Genomic DNA, 15,640 nt, shown 5'->3' with positions numbered 1-15,640 from the left:
TCTGGTTAGTCAATCATCATTTGCATACTGGAATACTGTGAAACTGCCTGGCAGAGGTTTGATCTTACAGAATCGGCCATTACTTCTCCTTTACAGTTTCTTGACTCTGCTTTTCAATGTTAATTTCAGCTAAATATAATCAGTGACACTATGCCATTATGTACTTCAGAATTGCTTGGATTCATCCATTGGTGAGATGTGCAAGACACCAATGTTCCCTGTAAGCTGTGCTTTGTTCTGCCCGGCCTGTTTCTTTTAGCGTGCGGTCCCTTTAAATTTCTGCGCATGCGCTGTGTTTACAATAAAGAAGCCGGTGAGCGGCCTGCGCGGGACCTGTCCCATTGCTGCGCTGCTGCGCAGCTTAGAACATTGCAAGACACTGACCTTTGGTTTTAAAATTTTATGGCTGAATAACATAATAGGCAATAGTCACCTAGCAGCTTACAGCTGATAAATGAGTTAAGTTTAAGTGGTCTTTTCGCGTCTTCTTGCTGTTCTGTTTATGGAACAGTGTTAAGTAGTGGAAGGATTCGTAGTCTGATTTACAGCCTGACTGGCCGTAGGAGGGTTTTATATGCCCCCACAACCCATACGGTGACACCCACCGGATGCGAGTATCCCACTGGATATCAACCCACTCGCCGGGACTGTCTGGAGTGGGGCTCGAACCCTGCACCTTCTGGCCCAGAGGCGGGAATGCTACCACTGCGCCAAAGACGCCCTCCAGTTTTAAGTTTTGTCAGCTGAGATTCGTTCACCATTTGTATGTGTAATTTTGTACATTGTACACTTAAGTGCAACAAATGATAGTCAGTCCTTGAAACGGGCTGTGGATATTCGAATATGTGTTTGTAGAATGTGTGCATCTGAATTTTTTTTCCTGCAGCTGATTATTGGTGGGTTGGGGAAGATTGACATAAAGGACTGGAAAGCTAACACACGTCTAAAGCACTGCACATCCGACAGCAATATTGTGAAGTGGTTCTGGCAAACAGTGGAGATGTTCGATGAGGAAAGGAGAGCACGGCTTCTTCAGTTTGTGACCGGATCTTCCCGGGTACCTCTGCAGGGATTCAAGGCACTACAAGGTGGCTATCATATAGACCATAATTTGCTGCAAATATGTTAAGCTATGCTGGTTTTATTATGCTATGCAAGTGTAGGACTGTATTGCGGATTTCACTATAAATAAAGTTGTAAACTGTAAATGATGGTGATCTCGTGAAATTCGCATGCAATACATTGGGGCAGACAACTATACTTGTATGTAATCAACAGACTGGCGTTGCTGACTAGATAAAGAGCAGAACTAGAAATTGATAAGTTTCTGTACATTACAAAATTTATATTTGGTTTTAATAAATATAGATTTGTAAATATGTCAGTTTGGCCCATTGGTGACACTCTTGCCTGTGTGTCAGATGGTTGTGGGTTTACACCCCACTCTGGGATTTAAGCATATCATCTAGGCTGAAACTTCATGCATTACTGAGGGAGTATTGTTGGGGGTGCCGTTTTTTCGATAAAATGTTATACCAAGGTGAATGTAAAATATTCAAAGAAAAGCAGGGGAGTTTTCCCAATGTCTTGGCCAACGTTTATTCCAAGTCAACACCTCCAAAAAGAGATTAAATTGCATTTATCTCATTGCTGAACATAAGACCCTGTGGTATGTAACTAAACTGCCCCCTAGGGTTGAACAGGATGCCGAGGTTGTGAGTAACCTGGTCAGCTTGAGTGAGTGGCTGGGCAGGTGGATGTAATCAGTGGAGAGTTTGATGGGGCTGAAGACAATGGCTGCCACTATTCAGTTGTAGGAAGTTAAGTCTCATCCAAGGCTCGATGTTGGACAAGTAGTCTGATAGTACAGTGGCTGTTGAAGGGTCGGAGAGATAGAGCTGGGTCTCATCAGTGCACACGTGAAAGCTGACCCCTTTTATGCAGATGATGTTGCTTAGGAGCAGCATGTAGATGAGGAAGGGTGGGGAGACCAGGATAGACCTTTTGGGCATTCTGGTGGTGGTGTGGGGCTGGGAAGAAAAGCTATTGTTGGAGATGCACTGACTACATTCAGATAGATATGAATGCAGTCACATGAAGGTATTCCAATGGAGGAGAAGCATTAAGAGGAAGATGGTATAGTTGATGGCACTGAAAACCTTGGAAGGTCGAGGAGGGATAAAACACGGTAAAAGTCACAGAGGTTTCATTTGTGACTTTGGTTAGGGTTGTTTTGGTGCTGTAAAAGGTGGAATCTCGACTGAAGGGAGTTGAACAGGGAGTCACGGGAGAGATGGGGATGGAGCTGGGAGGCAACGGAACCCTAGAGACGATAAGGAGATTGGAGATGGTCAGTAATTAGACAGAGGGGTTGAGGGTGGGTTTTCTGAGGTGGGGTAATTCTGGCAGTTTTAAAGGGGACAGGAATGATGTCTGAGGAGAGGGAACCATTGACAGTGTCAGATAGCATAGGGACCAGGAAAGTAATTGCTATGGGAAATAAACAACACAGAATAAATTGTCTGTAATGTAGTTGGGCCAGATAGGATGCACCTAGAATCCTCAAAGAAAGGAACGAAGTAGTGGATAGGGCTTTTGTTTAAAAAATAAATAAATAAATAATTAGGAGTTTCTTAATAAATAAATTTCATCATTCCAATTTGAAGTGCATAGAAACTCACTTTATTAATCAATAATGTGATTTTGAATGCCAAAAGATCAGTGGAACTGGATGGACTCTAACCAGGACAACTTTACAGAATTTAGATAGTATAACTTTATTTTTTTAGTTTTTATGTGTAGATAACCAGAAAGTGTGTGCAAGATATATACATTGTATTTGTGTGTGTGTGTAAGTTAAAGCTATGAATCATAATGAATTAATACTGGTTGTCTGGCTTTATGTGTGTTTCTTTTAATAATTGCTCAGTTGTATAATTCTGTAAAAGTTTGTGTCCCGAATACTTTTCATTTTATTTCGTAGATAAAAATGGAAAATAGGGTTTCACTTAAGTATGAATTCTCCCCCTTTTTTTTTTTTACAGGAACATTGAAGATGAACTATTTCACAAAATTAGCGAATATGTCACTTTTGGTGTTACTGCCACTGTAGTGTTGTGTAAATTTGCCTCCTTGGATGAATGAGCCAAAATGAGCTCAGTGAGTAGCACACTTGCCTCTGAGTCAGAAGGTCGTGGGTTTAAGTCCCACTCCAGAGACTTGAGCACATAAATCTAGGCTGACACTCCAGTGCAGTGCTGAGGGAGTGCCCACTGTCGGAGGTGCCATCTTTCGGGTGAGACGTTAAACCGAGGCTCCGTCTGCGCTCTCGGGTGGATGTAAAAGGTCCCACGGCACTATTTCAAAGAGAAGAGCAGGGGCGTTGTCCCCGATGTCCTGGCCCAATATTTATCCCTCAACCAACATCACTAAAACAGATTATCTGGTCATTATCACATTGCTGTTTGTGTGCAAATTGGCTGCCGCATTTCCCATATTACAACAGTGACTACACTTCAAAAGTACTTCATTGGCTGTAAAGCATATGAGACGCCCGGTGGTCGTGAAAGACGCTATATAAATACAAGTCTTGCCTTTTCTTCTTTTCTTGCCTTTTCTTGCCTTTTCTTGCCTTTTCTTGCCTTTTCTTGCCTTTTCTTGCCTTTTCTTGCCTTTTCTTGCCTTTTCTTGCCTTTTCTTGCCTTTTCTTGCCTTTTCTTGCCTTTTCTTGCCTTCTCTTGCCTTCTCTTGCCTTTTCTTGCCTTCTCTTGCCTTCTCTACAATTGTGTGGTGAAGGTATTCCCACAGTGCTGTTAGGTAGGGAGCTCCAGGATTTTGACCCAGCGACAATGAAGAAACTGCAATATATTTCTAAGTCAGGATGGTGTGTGATTTCGAGAGGGACTTGCAGATGATGGTGTTCCCATGTGCCTGTTGCCCTTGTCCTACTAGGTGGTAGAGTTTGCGGGTTTGGGAGATGCTGCTGAAGAAGCCTTGGCGAGTTGCTGCAGTGCATCTTGTAGATGGTACACACTGCAGCCACAGTGCGCCGGTGGTGGAGGGAGTGAATGTTTTAAGATGGTAGATGACATGCCGATCAAGCAGGCTGCTTTGTCCTAGATGATGTTGAGCTTCTTGAGTGTTGTTGGAGCTGCAGTCATCCAGGCAAGTGGAGAGTATTCCATCACACTCTTGACTTGTGCCTTGTAGATGGTGGTAGTGCTTTGTGGAGTCGGGGTGAGGCACTCGCCGTAGAACACCTAGCCTCTGACCTGCTCTTGTTGCCACAGTATTTATGTGGCTGGTCCAGTTAAGTTTCTGGTCAATACCAATTCCCAGGATGTTGATGGAGGATTCAGCGATGGTAATGCAATTGCATGGAGGTGGTTAGAATCTCCTGTTGTTGGAGATGGCCATTGCCTGGCACTTTTGTGGCGCAAATGTTACTTGCCACTTATCAGCCCAAGCCTGAATGTTGTACAGGTCTTGCTGCATGTGGGCATAGATTGCTTCATTATCTGAGGAGTTGCGAATGGAGCTGAACACTGCAATCATAGTGAACATCCCCACTTCTGACCTTATGATGGAGGGAAAGTCATTGATGAAGCAGCTGAGGATGGTTGGGCCAGGACACTTCCCTGAGGAACTCCTGCAGCATTGTCCTGGGGCAGAGATGATTGGCCTCCAACAACCAGAACCATCTTCCTTTGTGCTAGGTATGACTCCAGCCAGTGGAGACTTTTCCCTCTGATTCCCATTGACTTCAATTTTACTAGGGCTCCTTGATGCCACACTCGGTCAAATGCTGCTTTGATGTTGAGAGCAGTCACACTCACCTCACCTCTGGAATTCAACTCTTTTGTCCATGTTTGGAACAAGGCTGTAATGAGGTCTGGAGCTGAGGGGTCCTGGTGGAACCCAAACTGAGCATCGGTGAGCAGGTTATTGGTGAGTAAGTGCCTCTTGATAGCACTGCTGATGATTGAGAGTAGGCTGAAGGGGCAGTAATTGGCTGGATTGGATTTGTCTTGCATTTTGTGGACAGGACGTACCTGGGCTATTTTCCACGTTGTCGGGTAGATGCCAGTGTTGTAGCTGAACTGGAACAGCTTGACTAGAGGCGCAGCTAGTTCTGGAGCACGAGTCTTCAGTACTACAGTCGAGATGTTGTCGGGCCAATAGCCTTTGCTGTAACCAGTGCACTCAGCTGTTTCTTGATGTCACGTGGAGTGAATCTAATTGACCGAAGACTGGCATCTGTTATGGTGGGGACCTCGGGAGGAGGCCGAGATGGATCATCCACTCGGCACTTCTGGCTGCAGATGGTTGCAAACGCTTCAGCCTTTTTCACACACGTGCTGGTCTACGCCATAATTCGAGGGTGGGGCTGTTCATGGAGCCTCCTATTCCCGTTTGTTGTTTCGTTGTCTACCACCATTTACGGCTGGATGTGACCGGACTGCAGAGCTGTATTACAGTACTGGGCATCTTGTATTATTGATATTGAGCTATTTATTGGCCAGAAAATCAGGTACTGCGTATTTGCTTTCTCCACCAGTACCTGTGACCGTGATCCTTTCACTGATGTTGGTGTTGAATTTTTATAGCATATATGATGAAGTAAAATGAGCATTATGTTTGTCATGAACTACTTTCATGTTCTATATAGGCTTTACCTGAGAGTGCTTGATCCTGTCCCTAGGTGCAGAACACCAATTTTTTATTTGGCTGAACCTCTATCAGCTTGCACATTTTAGGGAAAAGTGTACGCCATTGCCAATCTTTTACAAAGTTAAAACTGTTTTGCTACTTGCTGTATGGTTTAACTAGATTTTGTATTTGTAAGGTTCTACAGGTGCTGCAGGCCCAAGACTTTTTACCATCCATCTGATTGATGCCAACACAGAGAACCTTCCCAAAGCACATACTTGGTGAGTTTCTCTGTTACAAAAGTGATAAGCATTCAAAACATAGTCATATATCTGTAACCCTCATGTCAATAGCTTACACATATCCTTCAACCACAGTTGATTATTTATTATATAAAATATCTTGCCTGCTTTTCCAACATATTCAAAAATGACATTAATGTAAGGTACTGGAAATGCATATTCGTAGCCTTTGAAAGATCCTTTGTTATAAGTTGTATTTAGTGGAGCTCTTTTTACATAAGCCAAGTGTACAATAACGTTGATAATTGTTAACCTGCAGGTAATTGGTTTGGCTTGCTGTCCTTAAGCTGTAGCAGGATTATTCAATCATGGGATCCTAATTTATTCTGTAACATTGTTTCAAGCAAGTGACTATTAAATGATAATTCAGTGGAATGATGTATTCAGTGGATTTGTTTTCTGATCCAGTGGATAATTATGCCTTTAATAACTGTGCTGCGCGTGACAAGCGAGTAATAGGGCCCCCCTTTCCAGAGCAAACTCTGCCACATTGAGATTATTTTTCATTGTCTAGATGGTCTAGCTAGTTTACTACATGGATCACAGATAAATTTAATCACCTGTGACCAATAATGTCTCTGTGTTTGCTGACTTATTGTTCCCTCTCTCTTCAGCTTTAACCGTATAGACATTCCTCCTTATGAGTCCTACGAGAAGCTTTACGAGAAATTGTTGACGGCAGTTGAGGAGACTTGTGGCTTTGCAGTGGAGTGAAGTACATGAATACTTGCTTTGAAGCTGTTAGGAACACTACAGAAAAGAAGTTCTGAGAGCTTCTTGTTGAGCAGCGCACTGTATGACCAGGAGAACTAACAATTCACTCACATGGTTACTATAACCTACAAGTGACATAATGATGCTGATCAACTCAAAAACGGAAAGTCAGTAGGAGTCTAAAAGAGCAAACTAGGAAGCTCACAAGTGAAGAAGATACTGTATCTGTAAGACAGAAAAATGGACCTGTTTCAGTTGTATTATACATTTTTAAGTTGTGTGCTTGAAACTTTATTTCAAAAACTTTGCACAGTGAAAGATGACAGATCCTTGCACATTTCACTTCCTTCCCTGTATTCCTTTCCCCTTTCGCCCTGCCCCACTGAAAAAAGTGGTCCAATGGAGACTTTTCATTCTTCCAAAAGCTGAAACTGGCATTTAGAGATACAGGATGCTAAACTAGAAAAAGCTCTGTTTATAGCTACAGTATTCCTTTTTTATCAACTCTTTCAGCGCAGGCAGTAACTATACTTGCAGTGTGTTTTAACCAAATCAGATTATTTTTAACCTATATTTTGTTAAAAGAATTATATTCCTCCACAGTATGCTGAGTAACTTTTTAAGAATATTTACAAATGTATTTACAAAAAAAACTAAACATTTTGTTCTAATGAGATGAACCTTTGAGTACTGCAGACACATTTTGGCTCTGAAATTAAAATTGTAGTCACATTAAAATGTTTGTTCTAAGAATAGTTTGAGCTAAGAAATCCTGTGGGTCTATATATTCCTGGAATTCCATTTCATAATGCACATAAAATAGAATATCAGTTTTACAGAATTTATTTAAAAAAAGAAAGGAGCTGCATGTATTGAAACCTGAAAGTGTCTTTCAGTACTCAAAGGATTGTTCCAGAAATGTCCTCTCCAGAGGAGTCCAGCGTTGAAAGAGTTAATGGGGGGAAAAAAGTAACCGGCACTGTTTGTAGCTAAGGTGATTTTCCAAGTCCTTTTTTTTGTAAATGTGGTTTGTCTTTAAATCTGTTTGTGATTTTTTTTTTCTCGCTGTTTTGTTCTATACTAAGGTGGGAACCTACAATGGCAGTCTTTCATGAAACGCTCCAATAAGCAAAACTCAAGAAATGTGCCAAGTGCAAAATTGGTTGACTTGTTATTAAATTAGTTAACCAGTTGAAACTGTACCAGTAGATTAGGCAGATCAATGGATAACCTTAAGTTATGAAATCTTCATATCTAGACACTTGTATCTATGTTTTAACAATTTGCTGCACCTTTTACAAATGCTGCAAGTTTTGTCTTTTGTTTCTGGATGTTAAATTTGTACTTTGAAAGAAATTATTTTCAAGTTAATTTTAATTAATGTTATGATTTTTTTTGGAAAACCTAAATAAGTGAAAAGGAAGTTATCGAAATTGTATTAGTGATGTAGGCTAATTTAAAGAAGCAACTGCAGCTTTAAATGGAAGCCATGAGTTGATGGTGACCATTGTTTTTATAAATTCCAGCAGTCTTGTACTTTCCCCTTTTTAAAGAGACAGTATCCCTTTCCTTTTATTGGATTTTCTTAAATTGTGTACAATATATCTGACTAAAATTGCGTGGCCCTAAACCAAACCAGTTTGAGAATCATGGTGTAGAAGCGAATTGGTTTTTATATGTTTGGTAACTTATGGAAATGTGACCAATGCCATGTCTGTTTTAAGCCCAACACTATTCCGATATGGACTTGAGCAAAACCAAGTCTACACATTAGTACCTTTTCTATATGTCTATTGATCTCTACTGAAAACCTTAGGTACTTGCTCTAAAGATGTTTTCCAAATGTATTTTAAAGAAGCAGATTTTTGTAGTATTGTTTTTATAATTCAGGTGAACAAGATTTCTGCATTCTCCAAAATCATGGCCCCGAATTCAGAGAGACAGCGATGTGTTGAATGAATGTTGTGTAAATTCGCAAAGGAAAAATCATTATACTGGTTGACATCACAGTGAAGATACAAGTTTGATCCCTTAAAATCAAGAAGGCATAACATCAATTTCCTTGTCTTGTGCTAACTGCATGCACAGGGTTTTAAGTGCATTTACATTTAGTAACCCTGCAAGGGGGTTTTAGTTCCACAGAGATTGCAGAAAAAAGTATTGCAATTTCACATTAATGCTTCAGCACACACATTCAGAAGCCTCCATTTCACAAAGTTTGAGTGACATCTAGTTTTGAATGCTTGTCAACCATAATTTTTCTTGTACTGTCAGACTTTAGAAAAGTTACCCTCTCTCTGTTTTGCTCTGTACTGTATTTGTGCAGCTTTTATGTCAGATTTTCCCTAATTTATGGGTCCAAATACAGGGAGTGATGTAATTTAAAGTGTGCTTTCCAAACACTAGTGATCAACCACAGTGTGAACAGGGCTTTCAAGGTTGGTTTGGTAACTGGAGTGTCAAGGTACTGTGATATTCTAATATTTATGCTTTTGAAAAACCTACATTAGACATCTTTTCTTTCTGTTGTGTTAATTCTAGTAGGTCAACAGAAAGAGGTCCAGAACAACCCATATCAGACATTTTACTTGGATAAGCAGTACTAGAAAACAGTCGCATGCGAATGGTTACTGTCTTTTTTAAACAAATTAATTGTCTTACTGTAACCTTTTAACTTAGTTAACAGGTAACTGCTTGATGTAGATTCGACCACTTAGATGTCCAGGTTAACTAATGAATGTATCTTAGTTTTCAGTGCAGCTCAAGATATGGATTTTTCAGATTGGACATGTTGAATCACACATTTCTACTTGGTTTTCTATTTGTATGAAGCTTCAAAAACAAGAGAAATAGGTGTGATTATTTGATTAAAATGAAACGCAGCAGTCCCAAATCAGAGCTAACATGTTGGTACAGGAAACTCTCGATTTACCGGCACCTAAATAACCGGAAATCTCTGTTAACCGGCAAAATTCAGGAGTAGGTTCAGGTAAGTTTTACTTCATATTAGTGGCCGTTCCTGGATCTGTGGCTGTGTAACTGGGGTTCGTGCACTTGTTGATAAGCAACAGGGATGCTTGGTCTGTGGCCGAGTTCCTGCACCTGTTGCTAAGCAACAGGGAAGTCTGGATTTGTTGCTGTGTACGGAGCTCTCGTACCTTTTACTATACCTCTCTGTAATTCGGACTTTTTGATAAACCGGCACCACACCAGTCCCGTCGGTGCCGGATAAAAAAGGAGTTTCCTGTATGAATAAAGTTATTTAGAGATGCATTTAAATTGATACTGTATTTAAGTATATTACCAAATTTTTAAATTCAAGCTCAATGGGTGCGATTTTAACCCTACTCGCTCAGCAGAAACCTGGCGGGTGGGCAGTTAAAATCATCCTGGCTCTTACCTGTCCGACAGCCGCCATGATCCCAACATCTGCAATTTTAACCTGCTCTCCTGAGCAGGCAGCGAGGACACGCGCCCGGAGCCAACAAGGTCCTCCTTTATATATGCATGTTGCAGCCCGATGACATTGAGACCTGACTGTAATTTTAACTCCGGCCTGAGCAGGGAATCCACCCGGAGTTAAAATCAGGGCCAATATTTGATCTCTTGAGAAAAGTTGGTTTGGCTAATTTTGGATGTTGTGAAATTGGCATGGTCTGTTTCAAAAGTTGTGTTGCAAAGAATATCCTGTTACATTTACCTCCAACCTTGAAAGCATATGTCAAGTCTATAGTATTAATAAGAGATGCAATACCTCTTCAGACACTAAACTGTGGTCCAAGATGATCAAGGAGCTGGGCTTTCATCGTGAAATTCCTTCAGTAACTATAATGTCACGTTGTACAGAAGTGGAATTGCATGTACTCTGCAGAATTGGGACATTTCATATTATAAATCTACTAATTAGCGCTGCAGTTTCAAACTTAAGGCCACAGCAAATTTGCAATTCTTTTGCTCTGGACTTTTTCTGCATGGTGGGTGGGGGGGGGGATGGGTGAGGAGAGGTCTTCCTTACACAAACTGCATAAAACCCTTTTAACTAGGGAAGATTTGGTATCCTGCCACTGTATATACGAATACAGTCACATCCCATAGTATGACTTAAATTTCCTGCCTCTTCCCACCCCAAAAAGAACCAAGCCAAGGACAACATATAAAATGGGTTAAGACAGCCACAGCAACTTCTCTGTTGTAAGCTTTGGACGAAGGAACGCTAACATTTTCAAGAATGACAGTATTCAAGGATTGTTATTCTGGAATATTTGCTATCCCGTGATACAAATATTGAAACAGCTTTTATGTTATAAATTCAAATTGTAGTTCCGCAGCATAAAGATGAATCCAAGGATTGTGATTCTTGGTTCAACTAATCATTGCTATTCATGCAAGCCATTTACAGAAGCCACAGTGATGATGGAAGACTTGAACATTTGACAGTATAGCACTTTAAAGTTAAACACTAACATAGTTATCCAGAGCTCCTAAGTAAGTAAATATAAAATATAACTGCAGTACCTCAAATTAACAGTCAGCTAAATGCAGGTTTCTATTTTGTACTTATGTTGGCAATGAAGGAGAAAATGTTTTTTTGGACTTTTTCAACTAAATCAAAAGAAATTGGCTGCAAGAGAAACATTGGTCGGGGTGGAGTGCGGGAAGGAAAGACATTTTTTTAATCATTGACTTCTAGCTAACTGCTGCATAACCACAGGGAAGCACAAGCCTTTTTTTGTAATATATGGATTTTATATAGAATGTACAGTATGATTCCACTTCTGGGGGGAAAAAAGGAAAGCTTTAGAGTGTATGGATTCTATGCAGACTAGAACTTAGTGTTTTCTGGGTTATAGAAAGAATACACTTTTCACAAGTTAATTCTACATCATCTTTGTGCACCTGTTATTTTGTTGGGGGAGGGGAGGGCAATTGGAGAACATAATTGCAAATTGTAGATTTTTACATTTAAATTTTCTCCTGAATTCATGTACGATTCATGCAACTTGGCGGCAAACAAACACCACCTTTTTTTAGATCAAAAATACGACAAAATATTTGTAATGGGAAAACTTGGGGTATAATTGTGCATAATGCAACAATGCTCAATTAAAGAAAGACGAAGTTGCATTTATGTAGCGCCTTTCACAACCTCAGGCATCACCAAAGCGTTTTACAGCCAATGAAGTACTTTTGAAGTGTAGTCACTGTTGTAGGAAATGCAGCAGCCAATTTGCGCACGGCAAGGTCCCACAAACATAATGGAATAAATGTACACACAATCTTATGTGGTGGTTGAGAATTAACGGAATCAATAAGCAGGAATATTTTTTTTAATATATAGGGAGAGGGTATGTTGTGTGACCTGATCCACTTACTCATTTATGGGGAACAATGGTGTGGAGTCTTTCTATTTTGATAGATTTTTTGTTTTAGGGCAACCCAAATGTTGGGCTTCATCATTTGAGGGACAATAACAACCTGAAAACCAGAATTTATACACATAGGTGATGCAAATCAAGTACTGACTGTAATGAAAAATGCTTCCAAGACATTAAGTCTTTTTGCCAAAACCCAAAATTTGCACAAAAGAAAGCATTGCATGAATCAAAATGAATTTGACTACTAGTAAAGGGAACCCGGAGAGGAGACAAATGACCTGATAAGAGGCCGTTGCTACCAGATACTCCTCTGTTCTAATAGAAATGCCTTTCTGGTTAAACTCAAATATTCACTTTAGTTATACTTGCTTTGCAAAAGATCTTCACTGTGTTGTGACTGCGGTAGTGCTGTTACCACTACTGATATGAAAAATCAGTAATATAGCATGAGGAGGTTATTGGGCATTTGTTTCCAGCAATTATGCAAAAGCAAACGTTAAAAGGCTTGTTTGGCAACGTATGCTGGGGCGTATTTTCTCCTCAGACATTGTAAACCTAAAATTAATGCTGTATCCCCTTTTTATAATACTTTACAATGATTTATGGGTTTTAAACAGCAAAATCAATCTCCGGGGTTGTTGTGGGGGTGGGTGCAGGGCAAAAAATTGAACTCTTTAGTTTTTTTCTGTATAATTTGCATAATCTATTTCCAGCTGAAACGTTATAAATAATATACAACGCAAAGATAATATTTTAGAGACTGAGTAATTGATTTGTTTATTTTTGTAATATTGCTTCTACCTGCAATGTGTGCTTTCCTGGGATTGAGAGGATTAGTTGGAAGAAACCAGTCACTAGGCTGTGGACAAGTGTGGCCTGAGGTGAATAGCCTTCACTTCTCCTCCCCCTTCTCCAGTCTGTATGAAGCACCAGACTTAATGTTTCCTTCAGTGAGACAGTCACGCTTGGGATCTTAATCATAGATACAAACTTAACCATACTGCAGTGGTTGGAGTTCCAATGCTGTCATCTGTGACAGTTCCAGCCTCCATGGGTATTGCAGTCTTTTTGAAAGTAGCCATTGGGCACCTCTTGCATATATATACACACTTTGGTTCCAGTGATAGTCTGATTAAAGTGTCAATATTATTGATGGAAGTAGAATACTGGAACTAAAACCGAACCAGAACCTATCTGCCTCAGACCTGGAGTGTCTGCCACTAAAATTATTAAAGTGTTGTAGAAATGTTTTAAGATGCAATGCAGTCTGGACTGTGACAAATGGCCTTTACCTCCTCACTACTCCTCTTCCCTGACTGAACATGAACAAATTATTTCTGAACACTAATGGGAATTCTCTCAGTAGGTTTCTTTGAATTGTTGAATTTTGCTCTGTAGAATGGACCTCTTCCATTTTTATTAAAATATGTTCCCAGCACACTTTTATGTCTCTAGAAATGCCACAGCATTTACAAAGTAATGGCCACACGCTGCTAAAAAAAAAGTAATGGGGTGACTCCGCTTGATTGCATCCCTACACACGAAGAAAAATCAAAATGAATAGGAATGGAGGCCCTTTTAATTTGTTTGGGTCAATACCCCCTTCCCCAAAGAGTTCTTATCAGTGCTACCATTGGTTGCACCTGGGCCCTTTCCCCAATTGGTCTGTTGTAAAACTTTTGCTGTACATCTTAGTGTAAATTATATGATTTACGGTAAACATGCAAGAATGGAGTAAGACCTGAATGTGTAAATGGTTGTAGCACTATATTTGAAATACGTGACTTGCTTTTTTCCTCCTTACAGAGTAGTAATGGTTTGGTCTATATTTGGATAGTGGTTATTTTTGTGAAATGATGGTATTTTTGGAGTAAAAAGAGGAAGTGAGGGAAAAACTGAATTCAGATTTCAAGAAATAGGTTACTAAATTGAGAAATTAGGATTTTTACAATTATCTTCATTTATATACATTAGGGGATCATTTTTAAACTTGTTAATTCAGTTCTCTACCCTCAGTGATGTTCTCCAGCTACCCAGATGTCTATTGGCTCAGCCAAGAACTTATCAAATAGGTCACAAGTATGCTGGTAGATTAAGTGTCTGGCACTGGGACTGACAGCTAGAGTGATGTGATGTAAGTAATCAGTGGTGAAAGCCCATTGATGCTAGCATTGTCTTGAAGCTATTTTTAATCCTTTGGTTGTGCAATGTAATATAGCAGCATTGCAAAATCAATATCTCACTGTATTAATCTAGGGACATGAGCTCTGACTAAAATTCTAGAGGAATTTTATTAGACATAATGTGTGTGGATTAAGAAAAACGACGTATTTGCTACATCTACAAAATGACCCCAGAACTATCTCATTTGTCCCCTAAATTTGTATAGTGACAGGAAAGATACTGCAATAATCGTAGCTTCATAGATATTGGAAGATGCAATATCAGTCAGCCTTATTTCACTTCTCATTCCTTCATTGTAATGTTGAAAGTATTTGTGCCATTTCCCATATTGCTTGCAGTGGTTTGGCTCCTCTGTCTTGTGCTACAATATACTTATACCTTTATCATCTAATAAACACCTGTAGAACTTTACCTGCAAGAGTTAGAGGTTCTACTCTGACTTTTGTGGGCTTTTTTGAAATCAGATTTTTTTTTAGGTGTGGAAATAGCACTCCTGAAGGTAATAATGCTCTGATGGTCAAATGATTCAAAGTTGCTTTGCTCCAGTCTTGGAACACATCCAGACTTCTACATAAGAGATCTGTCTTTTTTTATTTTTTTTCTGAAATAAGCATTCTTTTGCAAATTAAATTGTTTTGACATATTTATTAACTAGTAACTAATCTGAGGAAAATTATTGCTGTTTTACCTTTTTCAGTGTTGCTGCTAAAGTCTTACCTTTTTTAGCACCAGTTTTGTTGTGAACAATGTACAAAATCTTTGTTTTAACTGTGAATCGAGGTATTTTTAATTATTGATGGTATTGAATGAGGTATGGACTGAATTTGATGGCTGGTAATTGAGCAGGATGTTGGACACGAGGCCACATTCGTTTTGTTACATGCAATAAAATTCAAACTTTAAACATCTGTACTGTTTTGAATTAATCAGTTTGATACTTGCTGCTTTTAAAAACCTGAGTAACTGAATAAAAACATGTCTCAGAATTCAGTAATTATACAAAAGATTCCAATGAGTATTGTTTGGAAAAAAATTGTTTAAAAAAAAAAATGCATAATTCAGTCTGAAATGAACTTTACATTGCAAATCATTTAGATATGGATCATGGAGCCTATGGAGCCTATTCAGCCATTCTAGTTTCTTCATCTAGGAAAAAAAACTATTGTTTTCCCATCATAGTATCCAGCTGTTAAATGATTCCAGGGTTTCTCCCTGCAGTGTCCTACCTAGAAGTCCATTTCATACATTGATCAATCTTTGTATAAGTTTACCTTTTATGCCCCCCTCATCCTACTGTCACAGTTTTAAATCCTTGGTTCTTTTATGTATTGGCTCTCTCCCAGTCATATGACAATGACATTGGCAGTGTGTAAACTCTGCCTCAACACTGCTCATTAGAAACTTCATGGGACAGAT

At 39.5% G+C, this 15,640-nt stretch overlaps 1 protein-coding gene across 2 annotated transcripts in view; it reads left to right on the top strand.

Annotated features, from left to right (window-relative positions):
• smurf1 (SMAD specific E3 ubiquitin protein ligase 1) overlaps positions 1-15,132 on the top strand; it is a 118,192-nt gene extending 103,060 nt beyond the window's left edge. The window contains exons 16-18 of one of the 2 annotated variants that reach the window (XM_086000322.1): positions 887-1,088; positions 5,855-5,930; positions 6,566-15,132. In XM_086000322.1, the coding sequence (XP_085856448.1) occupies positions 887-1,088; positions 5,855-5,930; positions 6,566-6,665 (378 nt within the window). In that variant the 3' untranslated portion in view covers positions 6,666-15,132. Of the gene's footprint in view, positions 1-886; positions 1,089-5,845; positions 5,931-6,565 lie in introns of both variants that reach the window. The other variant, XM_086000321.1, reaches the window with a different exon arrangement.
• Positions 15,133-15,640: the final 508 nt, after the last annotated feature.

This window comes from Somniosus microcephalus, chromosome 11, assembly GCF_052327205.1.
Source record: "Somniosus microcephalus isolate GS21.2 chromosome 11, FLI_Smic_1.0, whole genome shotgun sequence".
Taxonomy (NCBI): Eukaryota; Metazoa; Chordata; class Chondrichthyes; order Squaliformes; family Somniosidae; genus Somniosus; species Somniosus microcephalus.
This window is presented reverse-complemented; position numbering and strand designations above follow the sequence as displayed.